The sequence below is a fragment of the Erinaceus europaeus genome, chromosome X (assembly GCF_950295315.1).
Source record: "Erinaceus europaeus chromosome X, mEriEur2.1, whole genome shotgun sequence".
NCBI lineage: Eukaryota > Metazoa > Chordata > Mammalia > Eulipotyphla > Erinaceidae > Erinaceus > Erinaceus europaeus.
The window spans coordinates 92,513,231-92,536,229 of NC_080185.1; the positions used below are offsets into that span (position 1 = coordinate 92,513,231).

The 22,999-nt window shown below is 41.5% G+C and overlaps 1 protein-coding gene across 2 annotated transcripts in view; it reads left to right on the forward strand.

Annotated features, from left to right (window-relative positions):
- Positions 1–11,606: 11,606 nt before the first annotated feature.
- Positions 11,607–22,999, forward strand: part of DIPK2B (divergent protein kinase domain 2B) — a 60,435-nt gene continuing 49,042 nt past the window's right edge. Inside the window, exon 1 of one of the 2 annotated variants that reach the window (XM_060182506.1) lies at positions 11,607–12,034. In XM_060182506.1, the coding sequence (XP_060038489.1) occupies positions 11,802–12,034 (233 nt within the window). In that variant the 5' untranslated portion in view covers positions 11,607–11,801. The remainder of the gene's footprint in view (positions 12,035–22,999) is intronic. The other variant, XM_007528214.2, reaches the window with a different exon arrangement.

The window sequence follows — 22,999 nt, forward strand, 5'->3', positions numbered from 1 at the left end:
AGCAATTTAAAAATGAGCCACCACTCATCCTAGAGGCATCTGGTACCCTGTCTTTTCAGGTGTATATTTCTGCCTTTCCCTAATCTCTTAGAACACTAAAATAAAACCTTTGCCTTTCTTTTTTCTACCAACTCCACAGTGTATTGTAAATTTGTTGCCTTGTTCTTGTATTCTCTCTTGCAACAAAAGCCAAAGATGCATTGGCTGGGAGGGCAATAAAAACATATCCAGGGGGAGTCAGACAATAGCATAGCGGGTTAAGTGCAGGTGGCGCAAAGCGCAAGGACCAGTGTAAGGATCCTAGTTCAGGCCCCGGCTCCCCACCTTAGGAGAGGGGGTGTCACTTCACAAGTGGTGAAGCAGGTCTGCAGGTGTCTATCTTTCTCTCCCCCTCTGTATCTTCCCCTCCTCTCTCTATTTCTCTCTGTCCTATCCAACAATGATGACATCAATAACAATAATAACTTCAATAATAATAAAACAACAAGGGCAACTAAAGGAAATAAATAAATATTTTTAAAAACCTTATCCAGTAGCTTTTCTGATCACATGATTATGAAAGTATAAATCAATATCAGGATTAAAATAGGAATATTCACAACTGTGTGACAGTTAAAGAACACACACCTGAGCAAACAATGGATTAAAAGAAAATAAGAGTATTATTATTTATAATATTATTATAATTATTATAAAACAAAGGGTGGAAACATAATATGCCAAAACTGATGAGATACAGCAAAAGCAGTCTTGCAATACATGTCTACATTGAAAACAAAAGAAGAAAGCCCTCCAATAGTCTCACTTTACAACTCAAGAAACTAGAAAGCATGCTAAAATCAATGAAGTCAGGACACGGCAAGCAACAAATAAGTTAGAGACTAAGGGAATTCTTTTACTGATTATTTTGAAGACCAACCTTTCCACCCAAAGTCATCTGTAGATTGAATTTAGTCATTGCAATACTAATTTTTAAAAAAAAAAGGATGTGATTGCTTCATTTAGGATAAAATGGATAGAACAGGAGGTGACTGTGCTAAGTGAAATAAGTAAAGAGGCGAGGGACAAATAGCGCATATACTTTAGCACATATATAGAACATAAATGACTAAAGCAAGTGAACTTGCAGAAGCAATAGTAACCAAACTGTGCTTCAGACTTTGTGAGAACTACAGTGCTTATGAGGTGCGGGTGTACACCAGTAGACTTACACATACCATGTGTGGAGTGAAAATATATCCCTGAACTTTTGTAGTTGTGTAAAAATACTGTTAAGAGTGGTGGTGCACCCAGTTTAGAGCATACATTACCATGAGCAAGGACCTAGGTTCAAGCCTCCAGTCCCCACCTGCAGGGGAGAAGCTTCATAAGAAGAGATGCAGTGCCGCAGGAATGCCCTCTCTAAATTTCTCTCTTTCCTACAAAAGAAAAAAAAGGGGGCGGAAACAGACTCTAGTAGCATGGATTCATCCCTTTGTGTAGATACTGAGCCTCAGAAATAACCCTGGTGACCAAATCACCAATGAAAAAGGGAAAAAAAATATTAATTCCGATAGTGAAGGTGAGGCCAAGGTGGCCAAAAGGCCAAGTAGGGAGAAGCTGTACTTGCCTCCTCTGAAGAGCACAGCAAATCCATCTCAAGGCTTACACTAGTCTGTAAAAGAAGATATCTGTCTGGAGACTGAGACCTGAATTAGAGGAAGTTCCACAATGGAGGTGAATGAACATCATCTATGTGAGGAGGAGACTGAGTCAAAACTCTCACCAAGCAAGGCAGCAAGTTCCAGGAAGGAGATTTCTGGGGCATAGACTGCCACCCAAAAGCCCAAGGAGGTGGGGGAGGTGGTGCTAGCCACCCTCCCCCAACAGCTCATTCCTATGAGTTTGCAGTGCCAGAATAGGAGCTAAGAGATTGTAGGAAGTAAATTGAAGCTAGAGACTAGGCCCCATCTTGCTTACCACTAACACTGGAGGTCACCATATTAGAACTCAGTCTGTATGATAATAGACCCTGTAGGCAGGACCCTGGGGTCCTGAGGCTTCTGCTTCTTCTTCTTCTTCTAGCGTATGCTTCCCAACAGACAGAGGCAGATTTTGTGCACACTCTGCTTCTGCTTTACCCACAGTCCTGAGCTGACCAAAGGCTACATTTTTCTACACTTCCACATTCTCAGCAGACCCAGACTGTGAGCACAGATTCTGGGTATTCTGTCAGCTCTCTGCTCACTGGCCCCAAGGAGCTATAGTGCATTTTCTGCTTTTTCTACCTGTTTTTCCTGGACGTGTCTCCAGAAATCAGACTTCCCCTGCATTCCTGCATTCACCTGAATAGTGCTTTTTGTGACCTCAAGATTCCAGGTACCAGAATCTCTTCCCACCCCCACCCAAGTTCCTCCAAGCTTATTACGAAGTGTTATGCATTTCTGGCTTCCTCTGTCAGCCCTATGGAATCAAAGTTCCCTGAGGCTGTAGTGTTCCCAAACTGTGTTTACCACCAGCATGCCCTGTAGTCACAGACTCTGGACACACCCTGGGCTCTGCCTCCAGAGAAAGAAGAGCTACAAAACCATAGGTTTTGTGGACTCCCTTGATTTTTCCATGTGTTCTATCCCACTGAAATTTCCCCCAGGCTCAGTGCACTCACTAGGGGATCTTCAGATCCCACACACACCCAACCTGTCCCCCAATGTGCTACTGCAACTATGCCTGGCAGCTGCAGCCTTGTCCAAGTTGTGAACACCTGGCCTGAGCCAGACCAATTCAGGCAAGGTCCCAGGCCCTGATTCTCAGAGAACACCAGAAATGTCATCAGGAACAGTTAGACAAGTAAAAGAAGTAAAGGCAATACAAATTGGAAATGAAGAAGTCAAAATATTTACCAATGACATGATATTGTAGGTAGAAAATCATTTAACACTAAAGTTCATTGTTGTATGCTTTACATTGGGTTCTAGTTCTCCCCCGCCAAGAGAATTGGATCAGTCCAGCTAATTTTACGGGCCTGCTTGGCCCCGCCCCAAGGAACCCCGCCAGAGTTCCAGGGTTCCTGAGTGCCAGAGTTTCAGAGTTGGAGAGTTAGAGAGGGTTCCTGAGTTCCTGAGTTACAGAGTAAGAGAGAGTTCCACAGTTGGAGAGTTGAAGAGTTCCAGAGTTCTGGAGCTGGAGAGTTCGAGAGTAAGAGAGAGTGTTTGCGCCGCCGCAAAGAGACAGCAGAGTTCTGTTTGGTGATTAGTTTGTCTTAGTTTATGAATCGTTGTTCTTGAATAAAGAAATACAGCTTCCCTGCCCAGCTGTTGTCTCCGCGTCTCTGTTACCCACCCGTGAAGCTAGCCCGGCCGGCTAGAGTTTACGAATTTTTAACAACAGTTCTACTTTAAAAACTAAAACGTTTATGATGTCCAAGGAAAATATGAAGCTTCTGCAGTCACCAGAAGAACAAACCTATGGTAATCAATTTTAGTGGATTCCAAACTTGTCTTACATCAACAATCCTCTACTTTGATTAAATATCACAACGCAAAGTACTCATATTAAGTGAAAGAATTCCAACTGATAAACAGGATCTGGACATTTTAAAGAAAATAATTAATCTGGGAGTCAGGTGATAGGGCAGTGGGTTAAGCGCACATGGCACAAAGCACAAGGACCGGCCCCCGGCACCCCACCTGCAGGGGAGTCTCTTCACAGGCAGTGAAGCAGGTCTGCAGGTATCTATCTTTCTCTCCCCCTCTCTGTCTTCCCCTCCTCTCTCCATTTCTCTCTGTCCTATCCTACAATGACGACATCAATAACAACAACAATAAAACAACAAGGGCAACAAAAGGGAATAAATAAATAATAAATAATTTTTTAAAAATGATCTATGTAACTCAGTGTGTTTTCAGGTAACAAAAGGGGAAGCACAGCCCAATTTTTTTTTTCTCCCAGTAACACATAAACCTGGATTGCTCAAAATAGAACTCAGGTTTATATAATGAAAGCATAGTGAGAGAAGTGTCAGAGGCTTTGAGTGTGTGTGTGTATTTGTGTGTGTGTGTGTGTGTGTGTGTGTTTGAAAAGTAGGCTACAGAATTAATAAACAAAAATTTAAGACATTTAGTTTACTATGCAAGTAGTAAATTGGAAGAAAAATCAAGACGGCAATTCCATTTATAATAGTATCAAAAAGAATCAAGTAGGGGCAGAGCCAAGATGGCGACTTTGGAGCCGGAGCTGCTGTGAGCTCCAAGAGGCAGCAGCTTGCAACCCAGGATCCGCTGGATAGGGTAGGATACTGGGCTGTCTGTAGGAGAGTGAACATGGGCTGGTCAGAGTGACACCAAAATACAGTCCCATAACTCTCCTTGGCTGACAAATGGAGGTCAGGGAGACAAAGTAAAATCCTTTGATTATTTCTGAGCTCACCCCCCCCAGCCCAGTACCAGTACCACCAGGTGCAGCACAGCTGTTCCTAGCAGGCTCCCTGCTGAGCTATTTTCTTTGCCAAGATTCCTGGTTCACCAGGGGTGTCATTCCAAGCCTCTTCCTTTAACTTCTCTCTTTTTTTTTTAAGTGACTGGAGCTCTATTTGAGTGACAAAATATCTGACCAATCAGAGCTTCATCTCCGCCTGGGAAAGACTACCTGGAGGGTTTTTTGGGTTTTATTTTTTGGATACTTCTTACAATTGGCTGTCTTTGCTCAGGCTTCCTGCAGCCAATCTAGCCATCCAAGCAGCAGGCTGACTGTTAGGGGTTTTCTACTCTATTTTTTTTAAAATTTTTTTATTAATTTTATTTTTGAGAGAGATGTAGAGAGAGAGAGACACAAAGAAACACCAGAGCACTGCTCAGCTCTGGCTTATGGTGGTGCAGGGGATTGAACCTGGGACTTAAGAGCCTCAGGCATGAGAGTCTGTTTCCATAACCATTATGCTGTCTCCCCTGCCCTTTTCTACTCTACTTTATTTTATTTTATTTTATTTCATTTTATTACTACTATTATTATATACACGTGTCCCTTTTCCATCCATCTTCTCCAGGTTGACAAAAATTAACCATTGTTGTTTCTTCCATTGCTAGGTGACTGGATGTCCTATCCTTTGTGAGAGGAACTTATTTCTCTCTACCCCTTCTCTCCACTCTCCTTTTTCCCCTCCTTCCAGCTAATTAAAAGAAAAACTCTTTCCTTTCACTGCTATTCCTTTTTTCTTCTTTCTTTCTCTCTTCCTTCCATTCTTTTTTTATTCTTTTCTTCCTTTCTCCTTCTTTTGTTTTCTGAATTCACTGATACTTGCTTGTGAATTATTTTGGTGAAGAAATATGACTCAGAGTGGACTCTATGTGTGTCTTCTTTACTTCCCTTTCTCCCCCTTCTGCCCCTAGAATTTATAGTGGAGGTAGATTTGCATAATTGTCTATTCTTGCTTTCCCTTTTTTCCTATCTCTTTCATTTTCTTTTGTTTGGTTGCTATTTTTTTCTTGGACTGAAGGTGTTGTTTGGCTAAATGGTATTGGTTGAACTGCATCAATCCTTGCCTCAGTTACTATTGTTGTAATTTCTGAGGTTGGTGACTGTACTTGTCATAAAGGTCTATGGTATAGCATGGCTTATACTCAAAACACAACAGAACAACAGAACAGAAAAATAAAAACCACATCAATAAAAAAAATGGTTAAATCAATACAAATAAAACTGCTACCACAATGAATCAGGACAGGAGCCCAGAAGAAACTCCAAATCAGTCAGAAGTAACCATAGATAAGAAAGTAAGCAAGCAATAGTAAACCTAATAATAACAGAAATGAAGACAACTATGGAGGAAAGGGCTATCAGAATTAGGGAAACAACAGAGGAGAACCTCAAAGATAATACAAGCTACCTTGAGGTAATTAAAGAAATGAAAGGTTAATTAGCTGAGCTAAAAGGCCAACTAGCAGGACAAGCTAATACTATAACTGAACTGAAGTAAGAAGCTGAAGGAAGGGAAAGCAGATTAACAGAAGCAGAAAACAGAATTAGCTAGACAGAGGATGAGCTAGAGAAAAATAAGAAAGAAGTAAAAGAGCTCAAAAAGAGATCGAGGGAGTCGGGCTGTAGCACAGCGGGTTAAGCGCAGGTGGCGCAAAGCACAAGGACCGGCATAAGGATCCCGGTTCGAACCCCGGCTCCCCACCTGCAGGGGAGTCGCTTCACAGGCGGTGAAGCAGGTCTGCAGGTGTCTATCTTTCTCTCCTCCTCTCTGTCTTCCCCTCCTCTCTCCATTTCTCTCTGTCCTATCTAACAACAACAACAACAATAATAACTACAACAATAAAACAACAAGGGCAACAAAAGGGAATAAATAAATAAAATAAATATTAAAAAAAGATTTAATAAAAAAAAATTTTAAAAAGAAAAAAAATTTTAAAAACAGAGAGATCGAAAGACACTGAAAACAACAACAAATACATATGAGATGATCTCAAAAGAAGTAAGATTTGTATAATTGGCTTACCAGAGGAAGAAAGAGAGGAAGGGGAAGTAAATATTCTAGAGGAAATAATGGAAGAAGACTTCCCATACCTAAACAACAGAAAGGACATTAAGATTCAAGAGGCCCAGAGAGACCCAAACAGAATCAACCCAGACCTGAAGACACCAAGACACATCATAGTTACAATGAAAAGAAGCAAGGATAAAGAAAGGATCCTAAAGGCTGCAAGAAAAAAACAAAAAGTCACATACAGGGGAAAACCCATAAGACTATCAGCAGACTTCTTCACTTAAACTCTAAAAGCCAGAAGATAATGGCAAGATATCTGTCGAGCCCTGAATGAAAAAGGGTTTCAACCAAGGATAATATATCTTGCTAGACTTTCATTGAAACTAGATGGAGGGATCAAAACCTTCTCAGACAGACAACAGTTAAAGGAGGCAACCATCACCAAGCCTTCCCTGAAAGAGGTACTAAAAGACCTCTTATAAACAAGAACATCACTACAATACTTGCCATATATCAGAGCAAATAAAGAATTGTTGAATAATGGCACTACAGTACATTCAATCCATAATATCAATAAATGTCAGTGGGTTAAATTCACCCATTAAAAGGCACAGAGAGGGAGGATGGATTAGAAAAATACAACCCAACCATATGCTGCTTGCAAGAATCCCACCTGACCCAACAAGACAAACACAAACTTAAAGGGAAAGGATGGAAAACTATCATACAGGCTAATGGACCACAAAAAAAGGCAGGAACAGCCATTCTCATCTCTGACACAATAGACTTTAAATTAAATAAAGTAATAAAAGATAGGCAAGGCTATTACATAATGATTAGAGGATCAATCAGCCACAAAGACTTAACAATTATTAACATCTATGCACCCAATGAGGGACCATCTAAATACATCAAACACGTACTGAAAGAACTACAAAAATACATCAGTAGTAATACAATAATAGTGGGAGACTTCAACACCCCACTCTCCCACTTAGATCAACGAAGCAGAGAATCAACAAAGAAACAAGAGAATTAAATGAAGAGATGGACAGACTAGACCTCCTGGACATTTTCAGAGTTCTTCACCCCCAAAAACTGGAATGCATATTATTTTCAAATCCACACAGCACATCCTTAAGGATAGACCACATCTTAGGACACAAAGACATATCAACAAATTCAAGAGCATTAAAATCATCCCCAAGGGAGTCGGGCTGTAGCGCAGCGGGTTAAGCGCAGGTGGCGCAAAGCACAAGGACCGGCATAAGGATACCGGTTCGAACCCCGGCTCCCCACCTGCAGGGGAGTCGCTTCACAGGCGGTGAAGCAGGTCTGCAGGTGTCTGTCTTTCTCTCCTCCTCTCTGTCTTCCCCTCCTCTCTCCATTTCTCTCTGTCCTATCCAACAATGACGACAACAACAATAATAACTACAACAATAAAACAACAAGGGCAACAAAAGGGAATAAATAAATAAATAAAATAAAATATTTTTTTAAAAAAATCATCCCCAAGTATCTTCTCAGACCACAGTGGAGTAAAGCTAACATTCAACAACAAGCAGAATTATAAACAATAGAGGAGATATCACAACTGACACCACAGAAATCCAGAAAATTATGCGAGACTTCTATGAAGAACTATACACCAAGGAAGACTAAAGCAGAAACAAATCAATGGGACTACATCAAATTGAAAAGCTTCTGCACAGCCAAAGAAACTATCACAAAAACAAGGAGACCCCTCACAGAATGGGAGATCTTCACATGCCATACATCAGACAAGAGATTAATCACTAAAATATACAAAGAGCTCAGCAAACTTAAATTATAAACATAAATTATGGTGATGTTGGGTATTATAGAGCAAATCCTAACAAAGGGATTTTTCAGTGTTAACCCAATTACCAAATAATGTGACTAAAACAACTGTCTACTGTCTTCTTGAACCCTAAAACAGCAAGAACCTCACATTTCCACTATAAAGCCTATATTTCCCCCAGTCCTAGAACCTTAGGGTGGGGCCCACTTTCCTGCTTCTCTCAATTCATAACAAATAATATTGTATCCGCCAATCCCAACCTAATCAACGCAACAAGTATACCACCTCAGTATGCTTCACTTCAGACTGTGTCCAGAGACTTCAGGTGTGGAAAGACAACCCTTCAGCTTCATTACTTGGGTGAGACCTTTTCTTTCATAGTATTCTCTAATTCCATTCCAGGAGGTTCACTTCCTAACAAAGTCCCAAAACCTAGATATAGACCAGGTCCTGTGAGATAGAGCATATGTTCACACTTGTCCATCAACTAGGGCAAAATATATACCTGAAAGTAAAAGTACACAATAGTCTGCAGTGAGTCAGTATAAAGTACCTAATGAAATAGTATCTAATTAGACTTAGATACCCTCCTCACCTACTTCCTATTACAGTTCTCCCACTCACTCCAAAGCTAACCTTATCAAAGTAAGGACTGCAAAAGTTGAATAAGGGCAAGAGACTGGCATACTTTAATGATGACTCCTTAGTCACTATCAGGCCACCCCATCAGCTGGGACCCTATTCCGGGAGTCCTGAGATTCCCAAACAGACATGATGGGCCTAGACCTCAAATAAATCCTTCTCGGGAGTCGGGTTATAGCGCAGCGGGTTAAGCACAGGTGGCGCACAACACAAGGACCAGAATAAGGATCCCGGTTCAAGCCCTGGCTCCCCACATGCAGGGGAGTCACTTCACAAGCGGTGAAGAAGGTCTTTCTCTCCCCCTCTCTGTCTTCTCCCTCCTCTCTCCATTTCTTTCTGTCTTATCCAACAACAACGACAACAATAATAACTACAACAATAAAACAACAAGTGCAACAAAAGGGAATAAATAAAATAAATAAATTAGTCTCTCTTTAAAAAATAATAAATAAATAAATCCCTCTCTTCATTGTTATCGGTCATCTCTATCAGGAACAACAAAATAGACCCCTTTATGGGCCCCCCATAGGACTTTGCCCTCCACTTGGATCAACAATGGTAGAGAATGTTCCATCCTCCAAAGGGAGGATGGACAACATACTCTATGCTACACCTGAGGAAAATGGGTCGATATTGGGCAGCTTGGAATGTTCCTATTCATGACCACAGAATGTGAGTTCAGATCTACAGGGATGCAGAGGTCTCATAGGCTCCTAAGCTGAATATGGGCCCCAGACCAAATCAAATCAATGGGGTTTACAGTCAACAATATTTATACCCTTCCCTATATTAGGGAGCTACTCTCTTCCCTGATCCAGCTTTCTGTCCCAGCCATGACATCACCTCCCCAGACAATAACTTGGATCCACCTGTATATCAGATTTCAGGCTCAGAGGAAAAAAAAAAAAACTAGTTTAGCTACAGGCCCTTTGAAATATAACTAAAATATGCCTACTAGCTATCTACAAAATGGAGGACTGTCCCCCCAACACTTCATCTGCACTATTCCAGCCTTTAGGTCCATGATTGTTCAGCAATTTGTTTGGCTTTGTATGTTAACTCTCTTTTCAGCCACCAGGTTCCAGATGCTAGCATGATGCTGACCATACTTCCTGGACAGACGACGCCACCAATGTGTCCTGGAGCTCCGCTTCCCCAGAGCCCCACCCTACTAGGGAAAGAGAGAGGCAGGCTGGGAGTATGGAACAACCAGTCAAAGCCCATGTTCAGCGGGGAAGCAATTACAGAAGCCAGACCTTCCACCTTCTGCATCCCACAATGACCTTGGGTTCATACTCTCAGAGAGATAAAGAATAGGAAAGCTATCAGGGGAGGGGATGGGATATGGAGATCTGGTGGTGGGAACTGTGTGGAGTTGTACCCTTCTTATCCTAGGGTTTTGTTAATGTCTCCTTTTATAAATGAAAAAAATCTTTAAAAAAGAATCAAGTATTTCAGAATAAATGAACAAAGGAGGCAAGACTTGCACATTTAAAACTATGAATCACTGCAAAAGAAGATACAATGAAATGGACAAATATCCTATGCTCATGGACTGGAAGAATTAACATCATTAAAATGACTATCTTTGGTGGAGGAAATAGCGTAATTGCTATGCAAAGAGACTCTCATGTCTGAGGCTCTAAGGTCCCAGGTTCAATCCCCAGCATCTCCATAAACCACAGCTGAGCAGTGCTCTGGTAAGGAAAAAAAAATCTTACCCAAAGCAACATATATATTCAAAGTAGTCTCTCTCTCTCTCTCTCTCTCTCTCTCTCTCTCATATTTTATTATTTATTTTTGCGAGAGCACTGCTCACCTCTGGTTTATGGAGGTACAAGGAATTGAAGCTGGGACTTCAGAGCCTCAGGTATGAGAGTCTCTTGGCATTACCATTATGCTATCTTCTCTCTCTGTGTGTCTCTCTCTGTGTCTGTCTCTCCTTGTATTTCTCTTTTATTACACTGAATAAACAGCACAGATAAGGACTCAAGTTCAAGTTCCTGGTCCCCACCTGCAGGAGGGAAATTTCACAGGTGGTAGAGCAGGCTGCAGGTGTCCCTCTTTCTCTCTCTTTTTATTTCCCCTCCCTATTTTTCTCTGTCTCTATCATAAATAAATAAATTACATTATGTTAAATATTCTTTTTTAAAAAACTGAGTTCTACTGGAACAAAAATAGACATTCCAATCAGTGGAAGTAGTAATTGTATTCCCTAAGTAGTGAAAAAGCTTTCACCTTTCAAATCAATAATCAATATGTTACTTAATGGCCAACAAACCGGCCTTTAGTTATTTCACAAACAAATATGATTAAAGTGGGTGTAGGGAGTTGTAGCAGGCTAAGGGGGCAGGTCAAATTCTCTACTGCAGGCAGCATTGGTGTGTGTGTGTGTGTGTGTGTGTGTGTGTGTGTAAGAGAGAGATCAATGAATGTGGACACATTCATACAGAATCCAAACAGCATAGGGCGGAGGCCTTCAGGACCCTTTGAAACTCCCAGGTGGAACCCAGGTCGGACACACATCCTACATGGACCTTTCCTGCTCAGCCAGGATATCCTGTGTTTGTCAGCATGACTGCACAGGGAAGCCCTGACCATTGTCCTTCCTGAAATCTGCCTGGTGGCCCCTCCCCAGCTTGCAGCAGCCGCCCCAGACAAAGGAAGAATAACTCTGGAATCAGTGTTATCAGCATCCTCCACGGACTTCCTCATCTCCTGCCCAATCTGGTCAGCCCCCGCGTGCTTTAGCATCCTCAAACAGAAACCTGGTAGGCTGAGGCAGGGACAACGCCCTGCAGCCAACCCCCTTCTCTTGCGCCAAGGCACTCTGTGCAGCTCTGACGGAGCTGCAGCTGAAATTCGGAGGCCGAGATGAGGCCCCGACTGAAGCCTGAGGCTACGGTGCTCCACCCGGCCTGGCCAGTCCTGCTTCTGTGGGTCTCAGCCCTGAGCTGTTCTATCTCTGCGCTGGCTTCCCTCTCTCCTTCTCTGGTACCCCAAGTCAGAACCAGCTACCATTTGGGAAGAACTTTCTTCGGTCTTGATAAATGTAATGCCTGCATCGGGACATCTATTTGCAAGAAGTTCTTTAAAGAAGAAATCAGGTCAGAATCTCCATGAGATAACTCAAAGGGGCGAAATTCTGTTCCTGTCACGTGGAGACAGCCAGGAGTTTGCTGGAAATGAGTGAGGATGTGATTTTTGGGTGTGGGAAATGAAGGCAAAGCATTTCATCATAGTGGTGGTGAGGAGTTGAAGTTTTGATCGGGAAGGGGAGGCGGGCTCAGTCCTAAATGATAAATCCAGTTTCCTTAAGGGTTTCTTTTATATGGAGTACCCTGAGACTGTTGAGTTTCTCAAGTTCATTTCATTTCTTTATTATTATTATTATTTTCTTTTGTATTTTATTTACTTGATAGAGACAGAGAGAAATTGAGAAGGGAGTGGGAGAGAGAGGGAAGTAGACAGAAAGACACCTGAAGCCCTCATGAAGCTTTCCCCCTGCAGGTGGGAAAAAGGAGCTCGAACCCAGGTCTTTGCACACTGGAATGTGTGCACTTAACCAGGTGCGTCACCACCTGGCCCCCTCAAGTTCATTTCTTATAGTGGGAAGAGAATTGAAATATATAAAAAGTCCATTCTGTGACAGACATTTTAAAACTGATTTTATGTATTCCCCGCAACCATCCTGCGAGTTACTATATGCCCAGTTATTCGGACAGCAGGATTAGATGGCTCGCCCTAGATTGCCTACTAATGAATGACAAATTTGGCATTCAAATGGCCATGTGCTTCAAAGTTCCTGGACCTGTTTTCTAATGTGAGAGGTTACCTCACTCAGAGGACACCTAGAGTTTAGTAGACTTGTGTGGTCTGTGGCTGTCCTCAGAGAATGAATGGCATGCCCCTCATCAACATACAATGAGCCTTTATCATATACAAGGTCCAACTGGTGTTGTAGTGACATCCCTGTCGTGCCTAGCCATTACTTTCCAGGGGTCAGGGCTGGGGGGGGGGCATGTTGCAAATAACAATATTAAGACCTAGTCTACTGCAGCTCAGAAGTGAAGTGAAAAGACCTCCCGAAGTTCCTCAGAGAGTATATTAGTTTGGGTTATTTTTTTTTCCAGAGCACTGCTGAGTTCTGATTTATGATAGTGCCCCCAGGAGAATGAACTTGGAAACCCTGGTACTTCAGTCATGAAGATCTTTTGCATAACCACTCCATGAACTCCTGTCCTGGGCACTGGGCACTAGTAGCTGGGTAAGGTGGGGGGGGGGCAGTATTCTGAGCTAGGTCTTTAAGAATGAGCTGAAATTTAGTAGGAGGGGAAGGGCAGAAGGTAGAAGGGCCAGGTTAAACAAAGGTCCAGAGATGAGAGTGCTTAGTGTTTGGAGCTTAGGGTTGTGGCAGGAGGAAGTCAAAGGGTCAGACAGGGCAGGGGGCTTGAATGTCATACCAAGAAATTAGGACTTTAACCTTTGGCCTGAATTCTCAGCCTTTCTATACCAGAGACTCTTTGTAATAGATCTCTTTCTTCTGCTCTCTCCCAAGGGCCTACCTTGGACTTAAAAGATTTCCTGATCTAGCAGAATGCATTAAATTACAATATTTTAATGTCATGCCACAAATTGAACCTAGAGACCTGTACATATGCAATTGAACTACCTTCTGGCACAACAGTAATTTTTTTAGAGTATGAAACAAAGAGAATTGGGGTGGGGAGAGACAGACAAAAAGAGAGAAAGAGCGAAAGAACCACTACACCATTCACGGAGCTGTTCTTGCATCTCTCATGTGGTTCTGAGGATCAAACCCAGAATCTCTCACATGCAAGGCAGGCTCTTGACTTCCTCTCATGCTGGAACTAGATAGCCACCTCCCTACTCTCTGTGACAATGTCTTTCTTTGTAAAATATTTTATTTATTTATTCTAATGCTAGAGATACAGGAAGAGAGAGGCTCAGCTCTAGATTATGGTGATGTTTGGGTTTGGACCTGGGATCTCAGAGCTTCAGGCATGAAGGTCTTTTGCAGAACCCTTATGCTATCTCTAAAGCTCGACAGCTTATTTCTACTCTATATTGGCCAAGAGCATATCTGACTGCTCAGCCGCATTACTAAACAGAAAAAAAAAAAAAAAAATACCAGTCAAAAATGTTAGATCTCTTTTATGAAATGGGAGGTTGTAAAGTTGGTGTAGACTTATCCTTTTAGAAGTTTTTATTTGTATTTATTTATTTATTTATTTATTTATTTTTCTTTATTAGGGGATTAATATTTCACATTTGACAGTAAATACAATAGTCTGTACATGCAGAATATTTCCCAGTTTTTCATATGACAATACAACCCCCATTAGGTCCTCCTCTGCCATCATGTTCCAGAATCTGAACTCCCCCACACACACACACCCCAGAGTCTTTAACTTTAGTGCAATACACTAACTTCAATCCAAGTTCTGCTTAATGATTTCTCTTCTGATCTTGTTTTTCATTTTCTTCCTGTGAGTGAGATCATCCCATATTCATCCTCCTGTTTCTGACTTATTTCACTTAATCACATGATCACATGATCTCTTAGAAGTTTTTAAAAGGCATTCCAAATGTGGAAAAATTGAAATCCCCACCCTCACAAAAAATGATAATTAGAGAAACTATAGCTGGCCATGGTGTGGATGTTGAGTGGGGTAAGGGTAAGAGAAGACCTGTGTTTTGGAAAGATCTAATGGAAAACAATATGCGGGGTGTGCTGGTAATGCTGGCATGGGCTGCCAGACCAGTTCTCTTAGGAGAAAGGTCAGTGGGAGCAAAGCACAGCTGAAGGCTGTTAGTCGGTTCAGCTGGAGAACCCTTTTGTTGACTCATTCGATATTAGAAGAAACAAAAGAAAAAAATGGAGACAGGGCCATGTGGTGGCACACCTGGTTAAGTGCATGCATTGCAATGCACAAGGACCCAGGTTCAAGTCCCTGGTCCCCACCTGCAGGGGGAAAGCTTCACAAGTGGTGAAGCAGGGCAACAGGTGTTTCTCTGTTTCTCTCCCTCTCTGCCACCCCCTACCCTCTCAATTTCTCTCTGTCTCTATCCAATAATAAATAAATATAATAAAAAGAAAAGTTTTTTTTTATTTTTAATGGAGATAGGGACCAAGAACACAGGTGAAGTAGAGTTGATTCTTTGAATCAGTGAAATTGACTTCTTTTACAATAAAAGAGAATGACATTATGAGTTTCAACTGAAGATGAGGTCCAAGTTCACATCCTCCTCCAGACAAGTAAACCAAAGTGCTCGAACCCTGCATTTGACTCTCCACTGAGTAGCAATAAATGATGTGTTTTCTCACCAGGCAGGTAGTGACCAAAATCAGGAAACAGTTTTCCCAGGGAGGTTTGAGATCCCTGAACATTCAGGATATTACTCAGATCCCTCAGAATTCATTTTCCATATGTGCCTGAAAGGGAAGTGTGCAAATGCCAGCAGAAAAGCACCAGGCAGGGTTGGGAGCTCTCCACGTGGAGAAGGTACATTCTTCAGCACAATGAAGCTGGGAGAGTCAGTCAGTGGGGTCAGAGGACATGGGTTGTATAGTTTGTAGTCCTTCTTCCCCACATTGTGAATAACTTTTTTTTTCTTGCTAATTTGAAAGTACTCTGCTAGAAGTTTCAGGAAATAGTAATTAAAGAAAGCACTAACTAAAAATTACATGTAAGTCCTTCACCAGGAGATCATCCCATAATTAACATTTTGGAAGGTAACCTTGCCACCTTTTTTTTTCCTAAGTACGGGATAAAAAATTTCACCAAAAATGTGATTATGTTGTAGATACTTTTTGGGAAGCTTTTATTCTTTTTATGTAGAAGTTTTTTATTTTTATTTAAGAAAGGAGACATTGTGGTCCGGGAGGTGGCGCAGTGGATAAAGCACTGAATTCTCAACCATGAGGTCCTGAGTTCGATCCCCGGCAGCACATGTACCAGAGTGATGTCTGGTTCTTTCTCTCCTCCTATCTTTCTCATTAATAAATAAATAAATAAATTATTAAAAATTTTTAAAAAATAAAGGAGACATTAACAAAACCATAGGATAAGAGGGGTACAGTTCCACATAATTCCCACCACCCGATCTCCATATCCCATCCTCTCCCCTGATAGCTTTGTGTAGAAGTTTTATGTCATGGTGGACATTCTTGTGTTCATTAGACTTTTGTGAACCTCAGTGATTGGCCCCTATAACAAACTCCTTCCTAGTGGTGGAATGCCTGAGTCAAAAATTATTGCAAATTTTTTTGATTAGGTAGATAGAGATAACCATATAAAGAGTTCCGCTTATAGAGTTTACACCTTGCAAGCTCACCTTGCAAGGTGTTTACACCTTGCAAGAGCACTTTTGGTAGAATGCTAATGATGAATCTGTTAGTACTGATTTTCTTAGTTTGCATTTCTTCTGATTTAAGCTTATGTTTCAGTGCTATTGACCACTTGCATTTCTTCTTTGCTGAATTCTCTACAAGTTCAGATCCTTTCCCTTCTGTTGTTTAAGGGTGGGAATATTGTGCAGTGGTAATGCACAGGACTTGTATTTGGGACATAGTAAGTTTGATTCCCAACACCACCAATGACCAGAACTGAGCAGTACTCTGGTTTTTAAAAAAAGGAGGTTTATTTTGTTCTGTTCATTGTCAAACATTTCTCCGTTTTTTAAAATGATTATGAAGATACCATACACACCCAAAACTCTCAGACGTTTGGCTGAAATACCAGTTTAGCACTAATACTCCTGGACTGGACAATGCTTGTTGCTCAACAAAAAAAAATAAATAAAGGACATGCAATCCCAGGTTGACTAAGTAAACAGAAGACATGTGACTGGTGGCTATAAGTTACCTTTCCCTTTTTCTCTTATCTTTTCTTTGGTAGAATGCTAATGATGAATCTGATACTTCACACACCCAAACAATGCTCTTTGAACAATTAAATGTTTTCCATACCAGTTTTTCTCATTCGTCCCATGTTGACTTTTAAATCCTGAGTGACGAACTTAAAAAGAAACTAGAAAATGAATAAATCTAGTGATACATACTTCGTACTAAACATATGCTTATATATGAAATCCTGTGTGATCACAGTAACTGGCAATGTCTACTGGAATCTGTTATGTCAAAATTTGTGTGTTTGTACAAGTAACAAAAAGGGGTAGGGACAGAGAAGGAGCACTTAGGGGGACATTGTTTCTGTTAGAACCACTCCTGGGTGTTCCTGGGCTCTAACACTGATAACTCGCCTTCTTTACTGGACCTGCTGGCTTTACATTTCAATCCCTACTATCATAGTCTTAAAGAATGTTTTTATTGTTTTTTTATGTAGGGGGGGTGTGGTTCCACCTGGGTTATCACTGGGACTCAGTGACTGCAAAACAACTCCACCATGCCCCTGCCTCATGGCCATTTTTTTAATTTAATTTATTTTTATTACTGATTTAATATTGATTTACAATATTGTAAGACAACAGGGGTGTAATTCCCCATCTTCCCCCCACCACCAGAGTTTTGAGTTTTGTGTCCCCATTCCCTCCACTGGAAACTGTAGTAGTTCTCCCAAGATCAAAGATTTGGCTTGACTATTACAAATATATATATATCCATTTTTTCTATGGTCTTGCATTCTCTTCCTTTCTAAGTCACACTCCTTCCAAGTGTCCTTCCTTTTTTTTTTCTCTTCTCTCTCCAAGTTTTGATGAAATTGGGGTTCAGAGTCATCTCCCCTTAACATTTCTCCCCCACTAGGAGTATGGGCCAAAATTCCTTTTTTTTTATTTTATTATCTTTATTTATTGGATAGAGACTGTCAGAAATTGAGAGGATAGGGAGATAGAGATGGAGAGAGACAGAGAGACACCTGCAGCCCTGCTTCAACACTCACAAAGTTTTCCCTCTGCAGATGGGAACTGAGGGCTCAAACCCAGGTCCTTGCACATTATAACATGTGCGCTCAACCAAGGTGCACCACCACATGGTCCCTGGGCCAAAATTTTTTACAGGATGCAGAAGGTGGGAATTCTGGTTTCTGTAATTGCTTCTCTGCTGTACGTGGTGTTGGCGGGTCCATCCATACCCCCAGATGGTTTCTATCTTCCCTTAGTGGGGTAGGGCTTTGGAGAGGTGAGACTTTGGGACACATTGGTGAGGTTGTCTGCCCAGAGAAGTTAGGACAGAATCATCATAGTAGCATCTGCAACTTGATGGCTGAAAGACAGTAAGATAGAAAGCAGGACAAAATGTTTAATAAACAGGAGCCAAAAAGTAGGAATAGAGCATGTGAGAATAGGGATCTTAGGGGGGAAAGAAGCTAAGAAGTCTATTCTATGTATATTCCTCGGGACCCGTGACTTGAGTAATTTTTTGCTTTAGCATGATAGCAAACTTGGAGGTGGTATAAAGATATTGTTTGGCAAGATAGTGCCAGAGTTGAGAATAGGATGAGAAAGCTGAATTAGGGCAAATAGTAGCTCCCAAATGTGAAGAAAATCTATAAATAAAATTAAGTGTTTACGACATCAGTCTGATCCAGGGCCCACATAATATTCATATTTAGTACATGAGCCTGTGTAAACTCTGAGTCCCTGTTGGTCTGAGTTCTCAGTTCATGGTCACAGCTAGGCACATTCTAGGCTGCACTCATTTCAGGACCAGTCTTCCTTGAGTGGTAGGGTAGGATGACCCAGCCTCCCTTTGGAGAGTGGGGCAGTCCCTACCATTGCCACTTTATAGTGAGGGTAAGGTCCTGGAGATGTCCACAAAATGGAATCTGTAATGTGAGCGTTTAACCAGGTGTGCCACCAGCCGGCCCCCAAAAGGGAATCTGATGGAAATGACAAGTGATAGTGGAGAGAGGGATCTACTAGAGGTCTAGGCCCCTTATATCTATGGGGGAATTCAAAGATTTCCTGACTAAGGCTGAGGATATGAGGTGGCACCATGACCATTTGTATAGAAGGAAAGAGGTGGAGGGAGAGATTTGTAGCACTGCTGTACTACTCATGAAGCCCCCCCCCCCCACACACACACACACACAGGTGGGGGATGAGGACTTTGAACCCTGATCCTCGCACATGGTACAGTGCACAAGGGCCAGGGTTCAAGCCCCCATCCCCACCTGCAGGGGGAAAGCTTCATGAGTGGTGAAGCAGGGTTGCAGGTGTCTCTCTGTCTCTCTGTCTCTCTATCACCCCCTTCCCTCTTGATTTCTGGCTGTCTCTGTCCAATAAATAAAGATAATTTAAAAAGTTTTAAAATAATGTTTCATTATTTCGGAGTACTAGAGGGTTTGCAGTAAAACAAATAAATGACTAGGCTTCATTTTGCCTTCTTTTCTCCCTTACCTCTGTCTGTCTAATTCACCTCAGAAGTTAATAGCAACTACTGCTTTAACCTACTTCCTCATATCAACTCAGTAGTCTTTGGAACTATAGGGTTCAAGAGCTTATGGAAGAAGCATCCATTTATACTATTAGTCATCATTCATCTGTCCATCCACCCACCCACCCATACATCACCCAGACTTTCCTCAATAGACTCTTCTATGCAACCGCCACCACTCTTATTCCAACTATTCAACCCCCACGTGTATGCCTATATTTACCTCTCCATGTAAACATGCAAATATGCACACACATCCATCCAGTCAATTAAAATGTATTAGTTTGTTGCAGAAAGTTCAGTCCTGTCGCTGAAAACATTTGTCTTTCTACAGGGAAGAAAGAGGTATAAAGCAGTAATTAAAGCAGAGGATGAAGACTATACAAAATGTCTTCCAGAGAGTATGGGAGTGTGTGAGAGGAGAGCTATCTATGCAGGAGGATGAGGAAATCAAAATCAGAAGAGATGGCATCTGGGTAGATAACACTTGTTACAATGTTCAAGAATCTAGATTTGGGAGTCGGGCGGTGGCGGTGGTGCAGCAGATTAAGCGCAAGTGGCACAAAGCACAAGGACTGGCCTAAGGATCCCGGTTCCAGCCCCCGGCTCCCCACCTGCAGGGGAGTCGCTTCACAGGGGGTGAAGCAGGTGTCTGTCTTTCTCTTCCCCCTCTCTGTCTTACCCTCCTCTCTCCATTTCTCTCTGTCCTATCCAACAACAATGACATCAATAACCATAACAATATTAAACAACAAGGTCAACAAAAGGGAAAATAAATTTAAAAAAAAAAAGAATCTAGATTTAAGCCCTTGGTCCCCATCAGCAAGAGAGGAAACTTTACAAGCAGTGAAGCAGCACTGCAGCTCTCTCTCTCTCTCTCTCTCTCTTTCTCTCTCTCTCCCTTCCCCCCCACCCTACCTCCCTCTCTCCCTTCTCTCTCAATTTTTCTGTCTCTATCCAAAATAAACATTCAAAGAGAGAGAGAGAGAGAGGAATAAGAAGAAGGAAGAGAGAAGATAGGAGAGATTGTCCAGGCAAGAAAAAAGAAAAGAAAACTCAAACAAAGGCATCAACATATTAGAAGGGGAGTGGAGGCTCTAAGACCCAAAACAAAGTGACTTAGCCAAGGATGGTTAGTGGTTTAATGAGTCCAAAGCAGGTGTAAAGCAAGTGTTGAGCCTAGGAAAGTCTTTGTGAACTGCTCTAAAGAGTGTGAACTGCTGTGAGAACTTCGGGAAATGCTAGGTGTTTTACATACAATAGAAATGATCCCTGGAAGTATAGTCTTCTGCTAGGTGTTTTAAGTGCAAAGCAAGGGTATTTATTTATCCCTTTGGGGTGGATAAATGAGAAGGAAATGGGAAGAAATATTTGAAGACACAGATTCAGTGCCTGTCTAGATCCAAGTATAAGAAGTATATAAGAGAAAGGGCATTTAATCTCATTTCAATACCCTGGCCCGTCTCTCCATAGTGAGAGGCATGTGGGGACTGGACAGCAAGCCCTTATGTTCCCTCCTGCCTCTGGGAAATGATATTTGTCCCTCTTTCTACTGTGGGAAATTCAACCAGCCTCACTTCAAGCATGTCATCATAAGGTCAGTGCAGATTAAAGGTCTTATGGCTTCCCAAATTCTAGGATATGAACATTTTTTTTCCTTTTTACTGAGTCTAGAATTCAGTTTTATTGTTTTAAAGATTTTTAATTAAAGGATTAATGACTTACAGTCAATAGTAAATACGGTTGTTGGTACAAGTGTAGAATTTCTCAGTTTTCTGAAAAAACTCTCTCTCCCCCTATTTTAAGTCCTCCTCCACCATCATGCACCAGAACCTGAAAGTGATCCCCATACCCTTCAGAGTCCTTTACTTCAGTGCAATGCACCAAACCCAGTCCAAGCTCTACTTTGTATTTCCCCTCTTTCTGGTTTATCTCATTTAACATGATTCTATCAAGCTCCATCAAAGTTGAGATGAAAAAGGTGAGTTCATCATTCTTAGTAGCTGAGTAGTATTCCACTGTGTATATATACCACAACTTTCTTAGCCACTCATCTGTTGTTGGACACCTAGTTTGCTTCCAGGTGTTAGCTATTACAAATTGTGCTGCTATGAACATAAGTATACACACATATTTTTGGATGGGTATGCTTTACTCCTTAGGATATATCCCCAGGAGAGGAATTTCAGGGTTATATGGTAGGACCATTTCTAGCTTTCTATGAGTTCTCCAGACTGTTCTCCACAGGGTTGGGCCAATTTACATTCCCACCCTCAATTCAGAGGAGGATTCCCTTACCATTGCAGCCTCTCCAGCATTTGTTGTTACTCTCCTTTCTCATGTGTGACATTCTCACAGGAATGAAGTGGTATCTCGTTGTTGTCTTTATTTGCATTTCTCTGACAGTTGATGATTTGGAGCATTTTTTCATCTCTGTTGGCCTTTTGGATCTCTTCTGTAGTGAATATTCTGTTCACACCTTCTTCTCACTTATGAATGGGGGGATATGAACATTTTAATGAATTCAATGCAGGATCCGTTTCATTGTTGCATTTTAAAATAACATTATTATCATTTTCTTTATTGTTTTTTTTAACCAGAGCACTGGTCAGCTCTGGCTTATAGTGGTGTTGGGGGCTGAACCTGAAATATTGGAGCCTCAGGCCCTAAAGTCTTTTTACATAACCACTATGCTATATCCCCAGCCCTAAAATAGAAAAAAAAAAAAAAAAAACTAGGGCAACAAAAGGGAATAAATAAATAAGTAACAAAAAAATAGGAAAAAATGGAGCAGTTTTATCTCCATAATAAAATTGAGAACAAATCATAGTCAAATCCCATTCCTACATAGACCCCATCACAGTGGTTCACTTATCCCATATGGTGCACCTATGTGGACATATTACCGTTCAAAGACTATAGTTAGTGTTAAGGGCTCACCATTTACACAATAGGTAACCAACATTGTAAGAATATACAGTTTCAGGCCCCAGCGGTGGCACACCTGGTTGAGCACATACATTACCAGGTACAAGGACCTGGGTTCAAGCCCCTGCTTCCTACCTGCAGGGGAGAAGCTTCATGAAACATGAAGCAGATCTGGATGTGTCTCTCTTTCTCCCACTCTATCTTCCCCTCCTCTCTCCATTTGTCTCAGTTCTATCAAAAAAAAAAAATAGGAGAATATGACCACCAAGAGCAGTGGAATCATCATGTAGGCATGAAGCCCCAATGATAAACCTAGTAGCAATTAGAAAATCAATAAATAAGAATATGTGGTTTCCCAAACAATGCAATGAACATACTGCCATTCTGAATAGTTGAGCAGCATGTTCATTTGTCCTCACTGGGTATTTATGACATGTCTTGAGGTACTGATAACCTCTCAGCAGAAGGTCAGCTGAACCACCTCAAGTCTTAGGGACAGAGTAAAAGGGGCTGTGACTTTGTCTCACAGAGCAGGAAGTCTCTCCTCACACAAAAACCTTCCACCATCTGAGAGGCAAACAATCTTGAGACCTACCACCTTCTGCCACTAATTATTTGATTAATCAGAGAAGTCACCTTCAGTTTTCTCGTTCTCAACTTATGAATGGGGCAGGTGACTGGCATAATCCAGTGGTTCTCTTAATCAACTTGCAAAAAAGAAATA